The 18,064-nt window shown below is 31.8% G+C and overlaps 1 protein-coding gene across 1 annotated transcript in view; it reads right to left on the bottom strand.

Moving 5' to 3' along the window:
- The window catches only part of LOC127728047 (serine/threonine-protein kinase TNNI3K-like), a 57,273-nt gene that overhangs the window by 5,727 nt on the left and 33,482 nt on the right, over nt 1-18,064 (bottom strand). The window contains exons 9-19 of the mRNA XM_052235222.1: nt 17,162-17,300; nt 15,888-16,087; nt 11,530-11,685; nt 10,542-10,685; nt 9,628-9,778; nt 9,080-9,206; nt 5,334-5,401; nt 3,868-4,025; nt 3,017-3,066; nt 1,654-1,786; nt 1,036-1,145 (exon numbers count right to left, since the gene is read on the bottom strand). Coding sequence (XP_052091182.1) covers nt 1,036-1,145; nt 1,654-1,786; nt 3,017-3,066; nt 3,868-4,025; nt 5,334-5,401; nt 9,080-9,206; nt 9,628-9,778; nt 10,542-10,685; nt 11,530-11,685; nt 15,888-16,087; nt 17,162-17,300 — 1,436 coding nt within the window. The remainder of the gene's footprint in view (nt 1-1,035; nt 1,146-1,653; nt 1,787-3,016; nt 3,067-3,867; nt 4,026-5,333; nt 5,402-9,079; nt 9,207-9,627; nt 9,779-10,541; nt 10,686-11,529; nt 11,686-15,887; nt 16,088-17,161; nt 17,301-18,064) is intronic.

The raw sequence follows: 18,064 nt of genomic DNA, 5'->3' as shown, positions 1-18,064 counted from the left end.
ACTGAAGGTACAGGGCTAAACAATCTCCATGGAAATGAGATGTGCCAATGCTAATACAACTGCAAACCAAATACCATTGACTTTTCATAAGTCGTTCCCTTTAAACAAACCTAAACACAAACATTAACTTGTTAACTATGTAAAAGTTTCAAAGTCAATGAACCATAATTAGGGGGTGGGGTTCTATAATCTCCATTGAAATGAAACTTGCAAATGCCAATACATTTGCATACCAAATATCATTGACTTAACATTAGTGGTTCATCTTAAACTGACCTAATCACAAACTAATACATGTAAACTAAGCAAAAGTTTCAAAGTCCATAGACCATGACTGAGGGGTAAGGACCAAATATTCTCCATGGAAATGAGATGTGCTAATGCTTATACAACTGCATACCAATTATCATTAACATACCACTAACGGTTCCCCTTAAACAGACCTAATCACAAACTAATACATGAAAACTAAGCAAACGTTTCAAAGTCAATAGACCATGAAAGAGGGGGCAGGGCCAAATAATCTTCATGGAAATGAGATATGCCAATGCTTATACAACTGCATACCAAATATCATTGACCTACCACTAGCGGTTCCCCATAAACTGACCTAATCACAAACTAATACATGTAAACTAAGCAAAGTTTCAAAGTCAATAGACCTTGACTGAGGGGGCGGGACCAAATAATCTGCATGGTAATGAGATGTGCCAATGCTAATACAACTGCATACAAAATATTGTTGACCTACCACTAGTGGTTCACCATGAACTAGACCTAATCACAAACTAATACATTGTTGACACCGCCGCCGCAGGAAACAGCATACCTATGTCTAGCTTTTTGACTCCGAGACGAGACAAAAAAGTTAGAAAGAAACGTATCTGCTTTACAGAGTATTTGTCCCAGAAATATCTATTGAGGAAATTTGTATTTGGCCGTAAATGGTTGTTGTTTCCAGTGTATGTAATTCACATACTTCATGACATTATTTCCATATTTTCCTTTTCATTGAAAATGTTTTAAAATTTTTACCTCTGGATTAGCATGCCATCCTCTCTGTAGAAAAGCTACAATAGGTTTAGGAAACGTAACTGCTATCGGTGGTCGAGTATTATGGTAAGCCATTTCTGCTGCTGCGGCAGCTAAAACAAAAACAGAATTCATAGCCAATAAGACTATTACAAGTTTAGAGAACAAAGCAGTTAACGTTTCAATAATGTTAAGGAAAATATTGAGTTTTATAAAAAGATTTCAATAACCATATGTACAATTCTTTCCATGATTTGCCTAGTTATCATTCTATTCAATTCTTTTTAAACTGGAAAAGATGCCTGATTTACATACATTTTCCATGGGTGTCTTTTTTTCAATCAATAAATCTTTTGATAAACAAACCCACAAAAAGATTAATTTGTTATATGAAATCATTAAAGCCCCAAATATACAGCATAATCCAAGTTGCACAGTTGCCAAAAAAAAATCTATTAACACTTGTATGACTTTGTGTCTAAAATCATACCTTTAACATAACAACCTCTTTTATAGTGAAAGTCATAGGCTACTTATTCCTTAAAATTTAAAACATTTTTCTGTTAAATTTCCTCACAAGTGCTTATTTCAATAATGTCAGTGGGATTTAGCAATAATTACCTGGCTTGAGATGAGAAAACGGCAGTTCTCCAGACAGAAGTTCCCAAAGACATAGTGAGTAACTGAATATATCAGCTTTAATACTGTATTTATTGCACTGAGTAAAGATTTCTGGAGCCATCCATCTTAAATTCTAGTAAAATAATAAAAAAAATTGTTAAAGGTTTGGTTAGGACAATATCGAACAGATGATTTTTGGCCAATCAAAATGTCTGTTTACCATTTTTGCAAAGTATTCTTAATCTCCTTTAGAAAAACTGAGAACAACAAAAAAAGCAAAAACATTACTTCGAAAATCTATATAAAATACAAGATGTGTCACTTTTTGACAACAAACAACAGTCCCTAGAAACAGGACATTCATCAAAATGGCTTAATGTTAAATATATATTTGAAGTATGTGTCCATGGGACACATATGCCCCGCTTGTAAATATATGCAAATTCTGCAATTTTTCAATTTACAAAGGGACATAACTCAAGAATAGCAAAAGTGACGCCACCATAATTCCAACTTGCTTGTGTTCGGTGGTAATTAGCATTGTGTATAAGTTGCATAACATTTGGTTGAGGCAAACTTAAGTAAGAGTGTGGAAATGGCAAATTTAGCAATTTTTCCATTTATAAAAGGATAAACTCGAGAACGGTGAAAGAGACGCCATCCAAATTCAAACTTGATATGAGTTTCATGGTAATAAGCATTGTGTATATTAAAGTTTCATAATGTTTGGTTTAGGCAAACTTAAGTTAAAGAACGGAAACTTGGAACATACAGATGGATGGACAGACGTACGGATGGACATACAGACGGACAAGGGTAAAACTTAATTCCCCCTTCGCTGTGGAGTGGGCATAAAAATCAAAGAGCTCCAAATAATGGGGCATCATTTTATTGATTGAATCTTAACTTAAATTGTGATTTCAAAAATTCTGTCAACATAATTTTGTTTAAAAAAATATTTTTTATTGCTATGAAACATGACAGATTTTATCTTGATATGGAAGTTTCAGGGATCACCAGATTTCTTTTTGCAGTCTTGGTCATCAAAGTCCAATCTTAAAATTTCTCTTTAATCTGATATTTATATGACCTTTAAAAACTGACAACAAGATAGAATCATATCACAGTTATTTAAAGACAGAAAGAATATCAAAGAGTAATCTATCCTAATAACTCGTTGAGGTAGTCATTTGTGCATGTTTAATCATTGCTCATTTTCATTTCAACATCAAAATTACATCTGTTCATCAAAAATTTTATAACTGAAATAAGGCCATCATATGCATGTATTTTTGGTTATTCCTGTTATCCAATATAAAATATAATCCATATTCACTTTTCAACAAGTTTTTAAATCTCTTACCCCCGGTTGTTTTGTCATATTATCTTCAGTTGACCTAAGAAATCTTGATTCTGAAAAGAAATACAAAACCAAAAATAAAATCATTAAAATCGAAAATTGAGATTTCCTTTGTCAATTCTGATAACATGGATAAAATATTATGAATTTTGTAATTACACAACGTGGACAAATGGACTGATCAATAAGCATTAATAAAAACCTCACAGTAATTTAAATTTACATTATACATTACAACAGAAACAATAGTGAATCAATTTTCTAAACTTAAGAAATCAAATTACAAAATGGTAAAGACAGTGTTCTTTTTCCACATTTTGTTATTTCATTGATAAAGATAGCTAGAGGCTCCTAGAAGACTGATACAATTACCAAGCAAATTTACCCCTTAATTGCTAAAGAGAAGATAACTTCTGACAAATTTAGTTTCTGTTGAAGTTGTTTCCATCAATCCCTTAAAGTACATGTCTTAAGTCTGAAACCTCTTCAGTTGTGGTCTTTGATCATATCTAAGAGGTTTATATTTTTATGGAATTGAATGTTGTCAGATGACAGATCTCAAACTTTCTTTCAGTACTTGGTTGCCATTTCATATAGACATATACTGTAAATTCAGAAATTGTTGCATTCATTTATTATTGTGATTTTTTAAGAATGGACAAAAAGGTGAGATTAATTATTGCAATTTCCGGAAAATCTCCATACATTTATATGTATTTCGAGTTCTAAATATTATGATACCCACCCAGTCGCATTAATAAAACCCTAGCAATAATTTCTGAATTTACAGTATCCCAAATCATCTTTTTTTATTCATAAAAATAAATTCTCGTGTTCTATGTTAAAAAACTGACCTCCAAAATCTGCAACCAAGGCATGGCCATCATCATCAAGCAGTATATTATGACTGTTCAGATCTCGGTGGATAATTGGTTGTGGTAAGTTATGTAAGTACATCATACCCTTGGCTACATCACTTGCAATAGTTAATTTGGACTGTACATCTATCATCCTGGAATGTGAAAATATTCACTTTAAACTTATGGAAAATGTTCAGGATACTAAGATTAGTGCATCTTTATCAGCATGACTGCTGAGTATTGAATAGATTGGTGTTAATATTATTGAAACATATCAAAAGCATATTTTAGCATAAAGTATATTGCACTCAATACCTTGATTTCTAGTTTTTTTAGAGATCTGTTTTCACAACGGTAACATGAAAGCTTAAATTCAACAGGTTTATATGTAGCAGTTCAGTGTTTATGCTGTTCCGTTGTTTTCCTCTTATAGATGATGTGTTTCCCTCAGTTTTGGTTTGTGACCCAGATTTGTTTCAGTTAAATCCATTTATGACTATTGAACAGCGGTATACTACTGTTGCCTTTATTTATAGATATTAAAAAATGACCACCTTAACTCTCATATGACTTAACTATTTGTATTTATTATAGAAGACCATTCAAGTTAATATAAAATTAAATGACTGATGGCTGCTTAATGTACAACACCAAATATTACATGCATAATTTGGATAAGATGTTGATGTATGATGAATATGGATTGATCAACTACAATTCATTACTGCAGGGACTTTAAGTCTGTGTATAGATAACCTTCTCAAAAACAACTAACCTTTTCTATATAAACAAATACTAAATTTTGTACTGATATCAATATATTCAATTAATTCAAAACTTTGAACTAAGTATCACCTAAAAAGTCTGAACATCATTTGCATTCATTCCAAAAGCTTGAAATAAATTGATAAGAGACTGAACATGTGGACAAAATCAGACAGTTAGAATCATTCCATAATGCCAACTTGTGTGTTTAAATCTCTGATGACAGGAACAAAAAAAGTGCCAGATTCTACGTCAAACTTGTTATTTCAAGGCACTGCATATAGTATTTTCAATCAAACATCATAGTGTTTTCTTGATACACATGTTGCTGGTAGCAGCTCACTTTAATAATAATATTCATTGACAACATGCATCAGATATTTGTCATTTGACCATAATCATTAATCTTGATGGCATTGGCATCACACACTTTTAAATCATTGGTAGTTGTCTGGAACTGTTACACATTTTTTTGATTGTTGGTGTTAGATGCCAGTTTCAGCACTCTTGGATATATCATGGTGGCCATTTTTAATTGGTGTAGGAAGCTGGAGTACCAAGAGAAAATCACTCACTGACCCTCAGCAAGAAAAATGGCAATCCTAGTCAATTAAGATTGGAGTTAAACGAACATTGCAACAAGCTGGGTTTGAACTCATAACCTCAGTGTTGACATACATAAATGTTTAACTTACCTTTTGTGCTCATGAATAATACTAAATATTGATCCACCACTGACATACTGAGTTACAATTGCAAATTGCTGAAAACATAAAGAATTAGTCAATACAGGTAATTGGTTTCCTTAATATATTGTGTCAAGCTATATATGGTTGTTAGTTTAGATTGAAGGGATCAATTTTTATAATTCTTAATTCAGTAGATACTGAAAAAGCCATTTGAATATTCCAATGGAAAATCTACATCAGAAAAAATGCTTTAAAGGTGTCCTCTATTCTTTCCTTAAAGAAAACAGGTATCGAAAAATGAAATTCAATCTACCCCACAATAGGACAAATAGAATGACACTTAAACATAGTTTAATAAATGTGGATAGTGTCCACATGTGGACACAGATGATGCCCCCGCTTGCATATCATATAGTTATAAAGGGACATAACTGAAGAACAGTAAAAGTGACGCTACCCAAAAATTTTTTGGTAATAAGCATTGTGTGTAAGTCTCATAACATTTGGTTGAGGCTAACTTAAGTAGAGAACAGAAACTAAAAATTCAGCAATTTTTCTATTTGTAAACACGCATAACTCTAGAACCGTTGTGTATAAGTTTTATAACATTTGGTTGAGACAAACTAAAGTTAGAAACGAAAAATTCAGCAATTTTTATGTTTATAAAGGGACATAACTCAAGAATGGTAAAAGTGTCGCCACCAAATTTCGTACTTAATCTGTATTATGTAGTAATAAGCATTGTGTATAAGTTTCATAACATTTGGTTGAGGCAAACTAAAGTTAGAAAATGGAAACAAAACATTTGTACTTGATCTTAGTTTTGTGGTAATGAATATTGTGTAAAGGTTTCATACTGTTTGGTTGGGGCAAACTTAAGTTACAGAATGGAAACTAGAAATTTTGCAATCTTTCGATTTATAAAGGGGCATAACTCAATAATGGTTAAAGTGACACTACCCAAATTCAACTTGATCTGTGTTTTATCAGTGGAAGTCAAAATTAAACATTGCATTGTATAAAGCATTGATTGTAGTTGATTCAACTATAATCATGGACAAAGGAAGATAACTCCAATTTTAAAAATTACTTGATATTTAGAAGAAATTAAAAATTTTGCAATTTTTCCATTTATAAAGGGGCATAACTCTAGAACAGTTAAAGTGACGCCACCAAAATTTGTACTTGATCTGTGTTTTGTGGTAATAAGCATTGTGTATAAGTTTCATAACATTTGGTAGAGGCAAACTTAAGCTAGAGAACGGAAACTAAACATTTTGCATTTTTTCCATTTATAAAGGGGCATAACTCTAGAAGGGTAAAAGTGACGCCATCAAAATTCAAACTTGATCTGTATTTTGTGGTAATAAGCATTGTGTATAAGTTTCATAACATTTGGTTGAGGCAAACTTAAGTTAGAGAACGGAAACTAAAAATTTTCCAATTTTTCCATTTATAAAGGGGCATAACTCTAGAACGGTTAAAGTGATGCCACCAAAATTCAAACTTGATCTGTGTTTTGTGGTAATAAGCATTGTGTATAAGTTTCATAACATTTTGTTGAGGCAAACTTAAGTTAGAGAACAGAAACTAAACATTTTGCAATTTTTCCATTTATAAAGGGGCATAACTCTAGAACGGTTAAGGTGACGCCACCAAAATTCAAACTTGATCTGTTTTTTTGTGGTAATAAGCATTGTGTATAAGTTTCATAACATTTGGTTGAGGCAAACTCAAGTTAGAGAACGGAAACCAATTATGGGACGTATGTACGTATGTACGTACAGACGGACAAGGGTAAAACTTAATGCCCCCACCGCTACGGTGGGGGCATAATGAAAAGAATACTATAGTACTTCTATAAAAAACAATTACAATTTGTGAAGATTTGATACCTACTAATGGCATGACATATTCATGTTATGCCTTGAAGTATATCTGGATGACTGACAACTAGACTAAATCTCTTATTTTTTGTAATATTCAGTGAAACAATTGTTTCATTTTTAACTGTCAGGGGTACTACTTATATAAGTGATTTCATTTTCACCTATTTCAGTGATTTGATAAATTCAGTTATCACCTATTTAAGTGATTTTGGTGTTTCCTTTGAACTTCAAATGATAATTTCATTAACTTTCCATATTTTGACATATTTTTCTTTAATTTTCCTACATATAAAGCTTTTAAAAGTACCCTTGGGAATTTTTCTGTAATCAAATATTCATTAACTACTCTTACAATCAGACAAAGGTCAACAATTTTAAGTAACCTGATTGGTGTTCTTTAGAGTTAGAATGATCTACTTCAAGGTTATGTCCTGATCTAAAAATTATTTTTTGAATAAACCAAGGCTTCCAAAACGGTCATATATTCCGGACATTTGTATAATGTCCGGTAAAAGTCCGGCTGGGCAAAGCACGAAACGGTCATCTACTTTTCAGTTTTCAAGGCTTTCTTATGAGACGGTCATTTTAACATAATTCGCGATCTTTTTTGACCCAACCTTTTGCCTTTAACAGCCACACATTTCCGGTCATAAAAGTGACATGATCATTAAGTACTATCAAAACAACCCCTACTTTAATACCTTTTTATTTTAATCAAGGCTAATTGGTTGTCGAACAGCTGAAATTTACCTGTTCAATTGACAGGTAAACTATTTTGAACCGGACATTGATCGGTCTATTCAAAGTTATTTTCTTATATTTCACCGGTTTGCATCTAATTAATTTAGTCAAAAAGATTTTAATTATCAGAATTACATTTACAAATATGATTTGATGAAAAAATTAAAAAGGTGAAAATGAAAAATCGTCAAAACCACGTTGTTTGAACCTGTTTGAACTAGTACACGTGTGCCCATGTGCGCAGTTGTGAAATTTAATTATGCATCCTAATTTCTTCAAAAAATGCTTAAATTGTCATTGATATCTTTATCTCACGTTTATTTCGAATATTTTCTTGAAGAAATAACGTAGAATGAGCTACTTACACTCATTCATGCTTTGCAAACGTACACGGAATTTATGTATCCGTCTCTGGTCCATGTTTTACCATTGTCAAGACAACAGGACAAAAAACAGGTTAAAAACGAAAGTAAAGTGTTTAACAACGTTATTTTGCACAAATAAAGAGTCTAAGGCAGATATAAGTACGCTGATGTTGCACACTTCGATGCACTGCCAATTTAACAGTTTACGTCAGAACTTCGAATTTGAATCAAAGAAAGTTTAAATTAAATAATATCGGTTTTTTTTAATGTCAATCATTGGGATGGCCAACTCGGCAACTGATTACCATAATTGCCTTTTGTTTATTTAGTTTTAAGAGATAAAAATCAGGATAGTACATAAAATGTCCGGCTGGCTAAAAATAATTTTGGAAGCCCTGGAATAAACTGTAAAAACTGACAGGCTCATCAAGCAAAAGATAATTTCTGCATGTATGTAGTTGTTTTTTACATGGAATCCTTGTCTTTTAACCAATAAAAAAATCAAGTTTGTGGGGAAAATATCAAGAAAATGTTATAAACACTTATTGAAGTGATTACATTTTTACTTCTCAAATTACTTGTTTCAGTGATTCTAAAAAGTCTGTGTCTATTTTTGTGAAAATTTTCAATTTTTCAAAGCCAAAATCACTTAAAGTTGTGATTCTGAAATCACTTGTATAAGTACATGTACCTGACCTTTAAATGAAAAAAAAAGTTATAAAAATTTTGAAAATGACTGTTATTATTTTCCACTTACACTTGGGTCATCCAAGGTAGCACCAACAAAATTAATAACATAAGGACTATTGAGCTTGGACAGGATTGCTACTTCTCTACAAAACATATCTACATCAGATTTGGCACCAAAGGAATTACCCCTGTATCTGAAAATAGATAAAGAAGACAATAATCCTGTTTACATATATATAAAACAAAAGGGCTATTTAAATGATTCTAGTCTTAGCTTTGTTAGTTTCTTTAAACTTAGTTCGGCTTTTTTTAAAGAAAAGAACAATATTTGAATATCAAAGAATTGCATTTTAAATTAAAAAAAAAACTTTCATAAGAAGTTAAAGCAGCTCACCTAACTTTCAACAGAGGGATTGCTTTCAGTTGTACAAATGAAATTGTATGCCAATATGGTCTCATCATTTCTCTAACTGAACTTTTGTTATAGAATTTTTACAATAACACGACCCCATTTATTGTAAGCATATATACATCTTTTTTTGTTGTAAATGATTTGATGTATTTTTGAACCACATCATTAATGAAACATGACAACTCTTACAAACTCACTAATACCTTTTGATTGCACAAATTTGACCACCACACAACCCTTTGTAAACTTTTCCAAATGATCCACTTCCAATTGGTTCCTGAAAAGTCAGATCTGTCAACTGCAATTGGAAATGCCTTGGCAAAGTGGCTCGTAACTGAAGTACATCAATTTTCTCTAAAACGAAGGAGAAGAACATTGCACACACAGAATATATGAAAATGATTAGATTTACATACCAAAAACAAACTGTCCATAGTTACCACAGGGCCTGAAATGTCCTTTCCTATTGCAGATCTTAATTAATCTTTGATTAAGCAACTTGACATCAACATAAGGTACGGGCCATTCCATTAAAAGGAATGTGGAAGGACAGGAAGGGAAATTTCATTTCTGGACATGGGTCGTGGTCATTAATAGTTGTAAAACTATTTCATATATGCACAATTACTCAAAGTTGTTTGTGGACGGATCGTGGTCAGAATGATATGCCCAAGTAAGGTGAAATGTCTTCCTGATAATGATGACCTAGCATATTAAAAATCTAGCTCAACATCTCAGTCTAGTACAAAGCAGGGTTCATAATCATATCACATCAATGTTCTTGTCATGATGTGCAAGTAATATTTGCCACCTCATTTTGTAAGTGGTCTATATTGATTTCAGTGTGAGCTGTTCTGAAAAAACATATCAGCTGCAGGAAATGAAAAAGGATCAGAAAGTCAGCTAAACCAAAGTGAAGTCACCTGTATCAATTTTTTTCCCACTCAACGTATATTATTCAGTATTCATTTCCATGTCTAACAATTGTTTCAATAGCTCTAAATAAAATTCACAATGAAATAATCAGTTGCAAGAAAACTAGTTAAATCTATTATGATTTATTGTACCGTTTGACAGAAACATATCACTCAAGTTTCACGAAATCAGAAGAACTTACCTCTGGTCATGCTCTTTAGTTTCCCTAGTGGTGATGGGACAGATACATATGACCCTTCACCCCCAGGCTGTGAATAGTCTCCACATGCAGACTCTTCTTGTGGTAGTTTATGATGTTTAAGAAGTGTAACAATGGAATCATGACCTGAAATAATGAAGAGGTGTGTCATGTATTTCATCATCAAATTTTACAGTTTCGTTATAACCTTTCAAATTTAACCTCACAGTTCAATTTCAACTGTAAAAGAACACTTTGATTTCAAACCTGTCCATCTTGATCTTTTGTGGTTCCTGAAAAGGTTTAGAAAGAAAGTTAATTTTTGCTGTTAAGAATATCATTGTAAAAATTACTACTCTTTGGTCAAATACATTTTGTATTCTTTTTATTCTATCTGAGTGAGCATTTTATACAGACATACTATATCAAATCTCTGACTGCTCAATATATTATAGGAAAATGAAATACAATCAACTATAAAAGGAATAGGGTCTAACATATGCTTAGCCAGGTAAAGGTTTTAACCTGACTCTCAACAGATTATAAACTTCAAAGGTAAATAAAATTCTAATATGGTCAACAAAATATTCAAGGTTAAAATATATCTTGATATGCCCTGTGGTTGTCTAAATGTTTATGTTGTTTCTGCATTTTATAATGAGATTGTAGGGCAAATTATGACAGTATCAGTTAACCAACTATGTAAAACCCTAATGGGTAGTTAATGTCGTTAAACACCGCCGTAGTAGAAGTATCATGTGACTTTCACAGAATAGCAATTTAAGCAGAGTTCCTTTCTTTTGAGTTTGTCAAGCATATGTAGGGATATTGTGTTATGAATTAATACACCACATTCTTTTTTTTCTTCCTTTTCAATGTACAAATAATGATTCCTTTTATATACTTCAGAGTAGTATTGCCTGCTTTGGAGTTGATAAAAATTATGAGTTGCAGACTATATCTCTAGATCCTCACAAAATATAGTCATTACCTTGTTCATAAGCCCACATCAAAGCAGTTTGTTCTTCTATCTTTTCATTTCCATCTTTCTGGTCAACAATTTGAGCCACCAAGTTCATATCTGCTCTCCATTCTAGTAAGAATTGTACTACTCTAATATGACCATGGTAGCAAGCACTGTGTAATGCTGGAAATGGAAAAAAAAATTCTTCACTAGATAGAATAAACTGCTTTGCTGAGCACAGCTGGATACGCCTGCAGAGGTCCAACCCTGAACAGTTGGGGCAAAAATGGACACAATATTCAAGCTTGATACAGGTCTGAATTTGAATTGTAATTAAATATTTGACATGTTAGGCCAACCTTAAAAATATGTTTGTTTGTAGTTTTCCGACTGTACCTTTAGACTGAAGGGTCGGTAGGTAGGAAAAATATTTTATTTTATCAGCCAAAATGAAGTTTAAACAAGCAGTTACACAAACCAAGTTTCTTGTGAAGAAATTTTTTTTAAAACAACAAACACTGAAAACCAACATGAAATGAACAGGCATTTTCAGATAAAAACTTTTCAACCAAAATTGAAACTATAACATGGTGTGATTATCCAATTTATGACATTATTAAATACTAGTACTGGAACACTTATAAGATCTTATAAACAAGGAATGACTAGAATTGTTTTAAAGAAATTGTTCACCGACATATATGCTTCTTTACTAGAAAGTTTTCATGAGTAGAGTATTTTCATTAGGAAAATGTAGATATCAAAGATTCATAAGACAATGTAAGAGTGTTATCAATAAAAAAAATTAACCATTGAATCTTTCTCAATTGAAAAAATATATTTGACATCGGACTGTTTTCATAAATCTAACAATATTTAATTATATGTAATAAGGTTATATTTTGAAAGATATGTTGATGTGATCAGGCTTTAATTAAAACCAAAAAAAAAATCTTAAGACTTCAGGGTGAAATCAATAGCACCCCTTTAAAAGTAAATGGTCTGTACTGAAATGTTTTGACTGCATAAAAAAATGGCAGCATAGCTCCTAAGGACATGTTTTAATTCAATTCACACAAGCCACACTGTTTGGGTATATTTAATATTGTAAGAGGGAGAAGAATTGCAATGAGTGGGGTAGCTCCCCTTATCCTAAAGGAGCATACTCATTGCAATAGAAGATAGATTTAACATAGAGAAAGTATATTTATTTTTACAAGCCAACCATTCATTTTCTTTTCATCTTTGTGTAGTTTCTGTGGCTTCTTATAGATTTGGCATTGTCTATCGATTATAAATTTCAAATGCGCCCTTCCTGGCGTGTTTACAGGTATCCATGAAGTCATGGAGAAGTGGTTTCATCCTTGTTGTCTTTACAACGTTTTATAGAAACTATGGCATACTTCAGGCTGCTGTCAAATTGTTTAACCACTGATATTGGTTCCATAAAGTCAGGCTCAAGAGATTCTGTACCCGATCTGTTTGAGATTGAAACGGTTATCGTGTCGGTTTTATGAATATCCGCTGCATCATGCGTTCTCAAATCGTCAATGATATCTGTCTGAATCTGTATAAACAGTTTACTATTAAACTTTTTTGGTTGTTATTTGTTTTAAAATTGACAGAAAACGACAGCGCAAAGTACTCCTCCATGTCTTCATCGATACCTGTAAACAATCTCCATGTGCTTTATTATTAAACGGTCCCATGTACGCTTGACAAGAAGGTAAGAAAAACCGAACTTGAAACGTGTAAATCGACCCAGACTTTAAATCAATTCCGGAAACGACTAGAAGTTCCTGATTGCGTCAATAGAAAAATAAAAATAATTTCTTCAAATTAAAAGCAATAAAATTTTCACAGTCGGGCGGATTTTCGAGGGTCGGTCGGTAAACTGCAAACAAACAATATTTTAATTTAAGCCTTATAGGTTTCTGAATAAATGTAGTCAAAGAACTTGAAATTGGTTATATGAATTGAATTTATATTCAATTAAAGATTTCTTGCTGTTGTGCAATACACTATGCTGTTGCGCAATACTTAGTAAATCTGTTGTCAGACTATATATAAACAAATAAAGTTCAATTTCTTTTCAATGTCATATTTGAAATTTATGAAAATCAATAGGGGGATTATGTAAGAGATAAATTTGTCCTGGTAAAATATGTCCGGGTGGACACATATTACTAGTATAAAAAGTCCATGGTTACAGAATTTACTAGTATTTTTAGTCCGATGTTAGTAATTTATGTCCCCAGACTAATTTTCCTAGGAATTCAAGTCCATGTCATTAATATTCCTAGGTAAAAACGTCCATGTTCTTTTTTTTTATAGGAAAAATATTAATGAATCAAATCATTTACATTTAAACAATATTGGAAATTTAAATATTAAGTTTTAATATTGTTTAAGAGTTGTGTATTTATATTTTTAATAAAATTCATGTCCCCATAATATGTTTGTCTCCAGACTAATTTTCCTAGGAAATCATGTCAATGTCATTAATATTCCTAGGTAAAAACGTCCATGCCATTTATTTTAAAAGGAAAATTTTAATGAAACAAATTATTTACATGTTAACAATGGAAATTCAATATTTATATTTTAATATTGTTTAAGAGATGTGCATTAACATTTTAATAAAATTCATGTCACCAGACTAATTTTCCTAGGAAATCATGTCCATGTCATTAATATTCCTAGGTAAAAACGTCCATTCCCTTTATTTTGAAAGTTAAATTTAAATGTTATGTTTTAATATTGTTTTAGAGTTGTGTATTAATATTTTTATAAAATTTATGTCCCCAGAATAATTTTCCTAGGACATCATGTCCATGTCATTAACATGCCTAGGTTATAACGTCCGGCAATGTCCTTTTATTAACTAAGAAAATGTTTTTTTTATTTTCAATAATTTTTAAAATATAATAAAAATTACTAGAAAAACAAGTCTTAGGACAATTTTTCCTAGGAAAATAAGTGCCAGACATATTTTACTAGCTATGGACTTATTTTCCTAGGAAAATTTGTCCTGGGACTTAAATTCCTAGTAAAATAATGGTCATGGACTTGATTAACTAGGAAAAAAAGTCTGGCGGACAAATTTTACTACCGGACCAAATTTACTGTTACAATTACATCAATAGCTATAAATAATTCATCAAAGTTTCATGAGAACTGCTGAAAGCATTTTTGAGTTATTGTCCAAAAACTGGAAAATCCCCCCTTTTTTAATGAATAAAACCCCATAACTCAGAAATGTAAAATCTAAAATTTATAAAATTCTAAAGGGAGCTTACATCAACAGATATAAACAATTCACCAAAGTTTCATGAGAACTGCTGAAAGAATTTTTTAGTTATTGTTTGAAAACTGGAAAATCACCCTTTTTTTATGAATAAAACCCTGTAACTCAGAAACATAAAATCTAAAATTTATAAAAATCGAGAGGGAGCTCAATTCAATAGATATAAACAATTCACCAAAATTTCTTGCAAGTTGGTGAAAGCATTCTCGAGTTATTGTCAGAAAACTGGAAAATCCCCCCTTTTTTAATGAATAAAACCCCTAAACTCAGAAATGGTAAATCTGAAATTTATAAAAAACAAAAGGGAGCTCATGTCAATAGATATAAACAATTCACCAAAGTTTCATGCATATTGGTTAAAGCTTTTTTGAGTTAATGTCCGACATGTTGACGACGGACGGACGGACAGACGGACGGACGGACAGACGGTCAACGGTATACCATAATACGTCCCGTAAACAGGCGTATAAAAACTGTTCTGTTCTTTAAAGTCAATAAAGTAAGAAACAAATCAGAAAAATTGTTTGAAAGATGGTTATAAAAAATCATTAGTTATTTTATTTATTATTATTTTCAAGGCATATTCATAAAAGGATGTACAAAAATATCCCGTAAATAGAAGCTTGAATATGTAAAATGTTATGTTTTCTATCAGTACATTACTTAAATCCTTCAGGATTATAAGTCTAAATATAAAATAAACAATGCCATGTGAATGCTATAAAATGGAGCACAGCATGGACAGCTTGTACACCTGATTCCCAGATCTATTCCATAAAAATCAAATATTTAAGCCACTTCATCATCTGTGGTTGCAGCAGGTTAATCACTCAGTAAAAGTTTATCATACAAAAATAGTGCATAAGAATTGCCAATTTGTTAGTTAACCTTCTACATTGCAGCAGTGCTATTGTTCTTATCATATATCCTCTTTTAACAATAATGTCTGGTTTCTTGTGTTATTATTTTGTTAATTAGCACATGCAACAATGAATACCTCTGTGACTAAAGTTTAAGTGTACCAATTAATCCTTGGTTTGACAATATATTAGGTTTTATATATGAAACAATGAATTACCAGTGTGACCATCTTTACCCTGACAGTTTATATTGACTACTGGTTGTTCTAACAGGAATTTGATTAATTCTAGACTCCTGCCATTGGTACATGCACTGTGAAGTGGTGTTTCACCAAACAAGTTCTCCTTTACCAGACTATCAGGACCGGTGAGAGATACAAGCTGTTTAACAACTTCTACTTTGGCGTTGTAGCAAGCTCTGAAAAATTTAATACATATATACTGTGAAAATATACAAAATATAGAACTATACAATATCATCGATTACTTTTATTTACTGCCATCTGTACAAATATGAATAAAAAGAGATGTGGGGTATATGTTATTGAGACAGTTACCACACAAAATAAATGGGGAATGTGTCCATGGAACACAAATGATGCCCCCACTTGCATATAACATTATAAAAGGACCTAACTCAAGAACCGTAGAAGTGACGCTACCCAAATTTGTACTTGATCAGAGTTTTGTGGTAATAAGCATTATGTATAAATTTCATACCATTTGGTTGAGGCAAGCTAAAATTAGAGAAAGGAAACGAAAAAATTCAGTGATTTTTTTATTTGTAAAGGGGCATAACTCTAGAACATTAAAAGTGACGCCACCAAAATTCAAACTTGATCTGTGTTTTGTGGTAATAAGCATTGTGTATAAGTTTCATAACATTTTGTTGAGGCAAACTAAAGTTAAAGAACGGAAACGAAAAATTCAGCGATTTTTCGATTTGTAAAGGGACATAACTCTAGAACGTTAAAAGTGACACCACCATTATTCAAACTTGATCTGTGTTTTGGGGTAATAAGCATTGTGTATAGTTTCATAACATTTGGTTGAGGCAAACTAAAGTTAGAAAACGGAAACCAATTTTGGGATGATTGGACGGACGGATGGACGGATGTACGGACGGACAAGGGTGAAACTTAATGCTCCCTCAGCAATGGCGGGGGCATAAAAACGCATAAGAGGTAAGCAATAGCAATACCAAATGTCAAGATCCAAATCAGCCAAAGTCCAGAAAAGTGTGAATAAATTTAACAGAGACTATCAATGATCTCCCAATAAGTATGCTTATATGAGTCGCTATACAACTCAATCTAAGTAAGGTATATAGCAAATAATGATCCCCATGCTGTGTGTAAAAGTGTGCATATTTATTGCGCAAATAAAAAAATAACTGCTGAGGCTAAATATCATAATCAAAGAGGCAGTGTGGTAGAATTTATATATGAAATTTCAATTTATCAATGAAGCTGTGTATCAAATTTTGACTTACAAATGAAGTGGAGTATCACCATAGATATTTTCACCATGTGCTTCAGCTTGGTGTTCTAGAAGATAATGTAGCACCATCAGATGTCCTGATTTACAACAAAAATGTATTGGTCTGTGCTCCTCATCATCTGTCACATTCACTGGGGAAAAAGTATTATAAGAATGATAAGAATAGTTAAAATTTATTCCATTCTGTAGGACAATTTATTGTTTTTTCTATCAAACTTCATTACTTAAGTTTTGCATAGTTAATAGGAGGTACAAAAAACCTGCAACAGTTCATAATACAAAATATGTACTAGGTAAATGTCATATCCAGTTAACTACTGATATTGGTGAATTTGGGATTGACCTACATTTATATACACTAACAGAAAATTCTATTTGTCAAATGAAAAGTCATCAAAAATTTGTACCACATTTTTTATGTAATGACAAAGATATTAAGGGGAAAAAGACTAAGTTCAGCATCCTGTCATTTGAGAAAGATTAAAAGAAAATAAAAACCCTGTAATAAGACACAGCTTTCAAATATGCACAAACACTCTTCATTATGAAAAAAGTTCTAGTTGAAAAACTGTAGAAGTTAGCCAGACAAGAGATATACATCTAGTCATTCATGGAAAGTTTGACAAAAATCCAAATCCTGATAATACGGAAAATCTTATTATATGTAATAACACCCTGAATAATGTAATTAAAGTTCAAAATTAAAAACTGTAGGAGGAATTAAATGGACAAACCATGTACTTTGTGTGGAAAGGACAGACAGAAGGACATTCACACTGTGGTTAAATATAATAAAAGAATCATGTATTCCTGAACTTAACATTATGAAAACTTTAATAAAGTATGAGATGTACTTTATATATGAACAGGCACCATAATATGTCTGTCTTTGACG

The sequence above is a fragment of the Mytilus californianus genome, unplaced genomic scaffold (assembly GCF_021869535.1).
Source record: "Mytilus californianus isolate M0D057914Y unplaced genomic scaffold, xbMytCali1.0.p SCAF_2, whole genome shotgun sequence".
NCBI classification, from domain to species: Eukaryota; Metazoa; Mollusca; class Bivalvia; order Mytilida; family Mytilidae; genus Mytilus; species Mytilus californianus.
The sequence above is the reverse complement of the archived record's forward strand: the minus strand, read 5'-3'. Positions and strand labels throughout refer to the sequence as shown.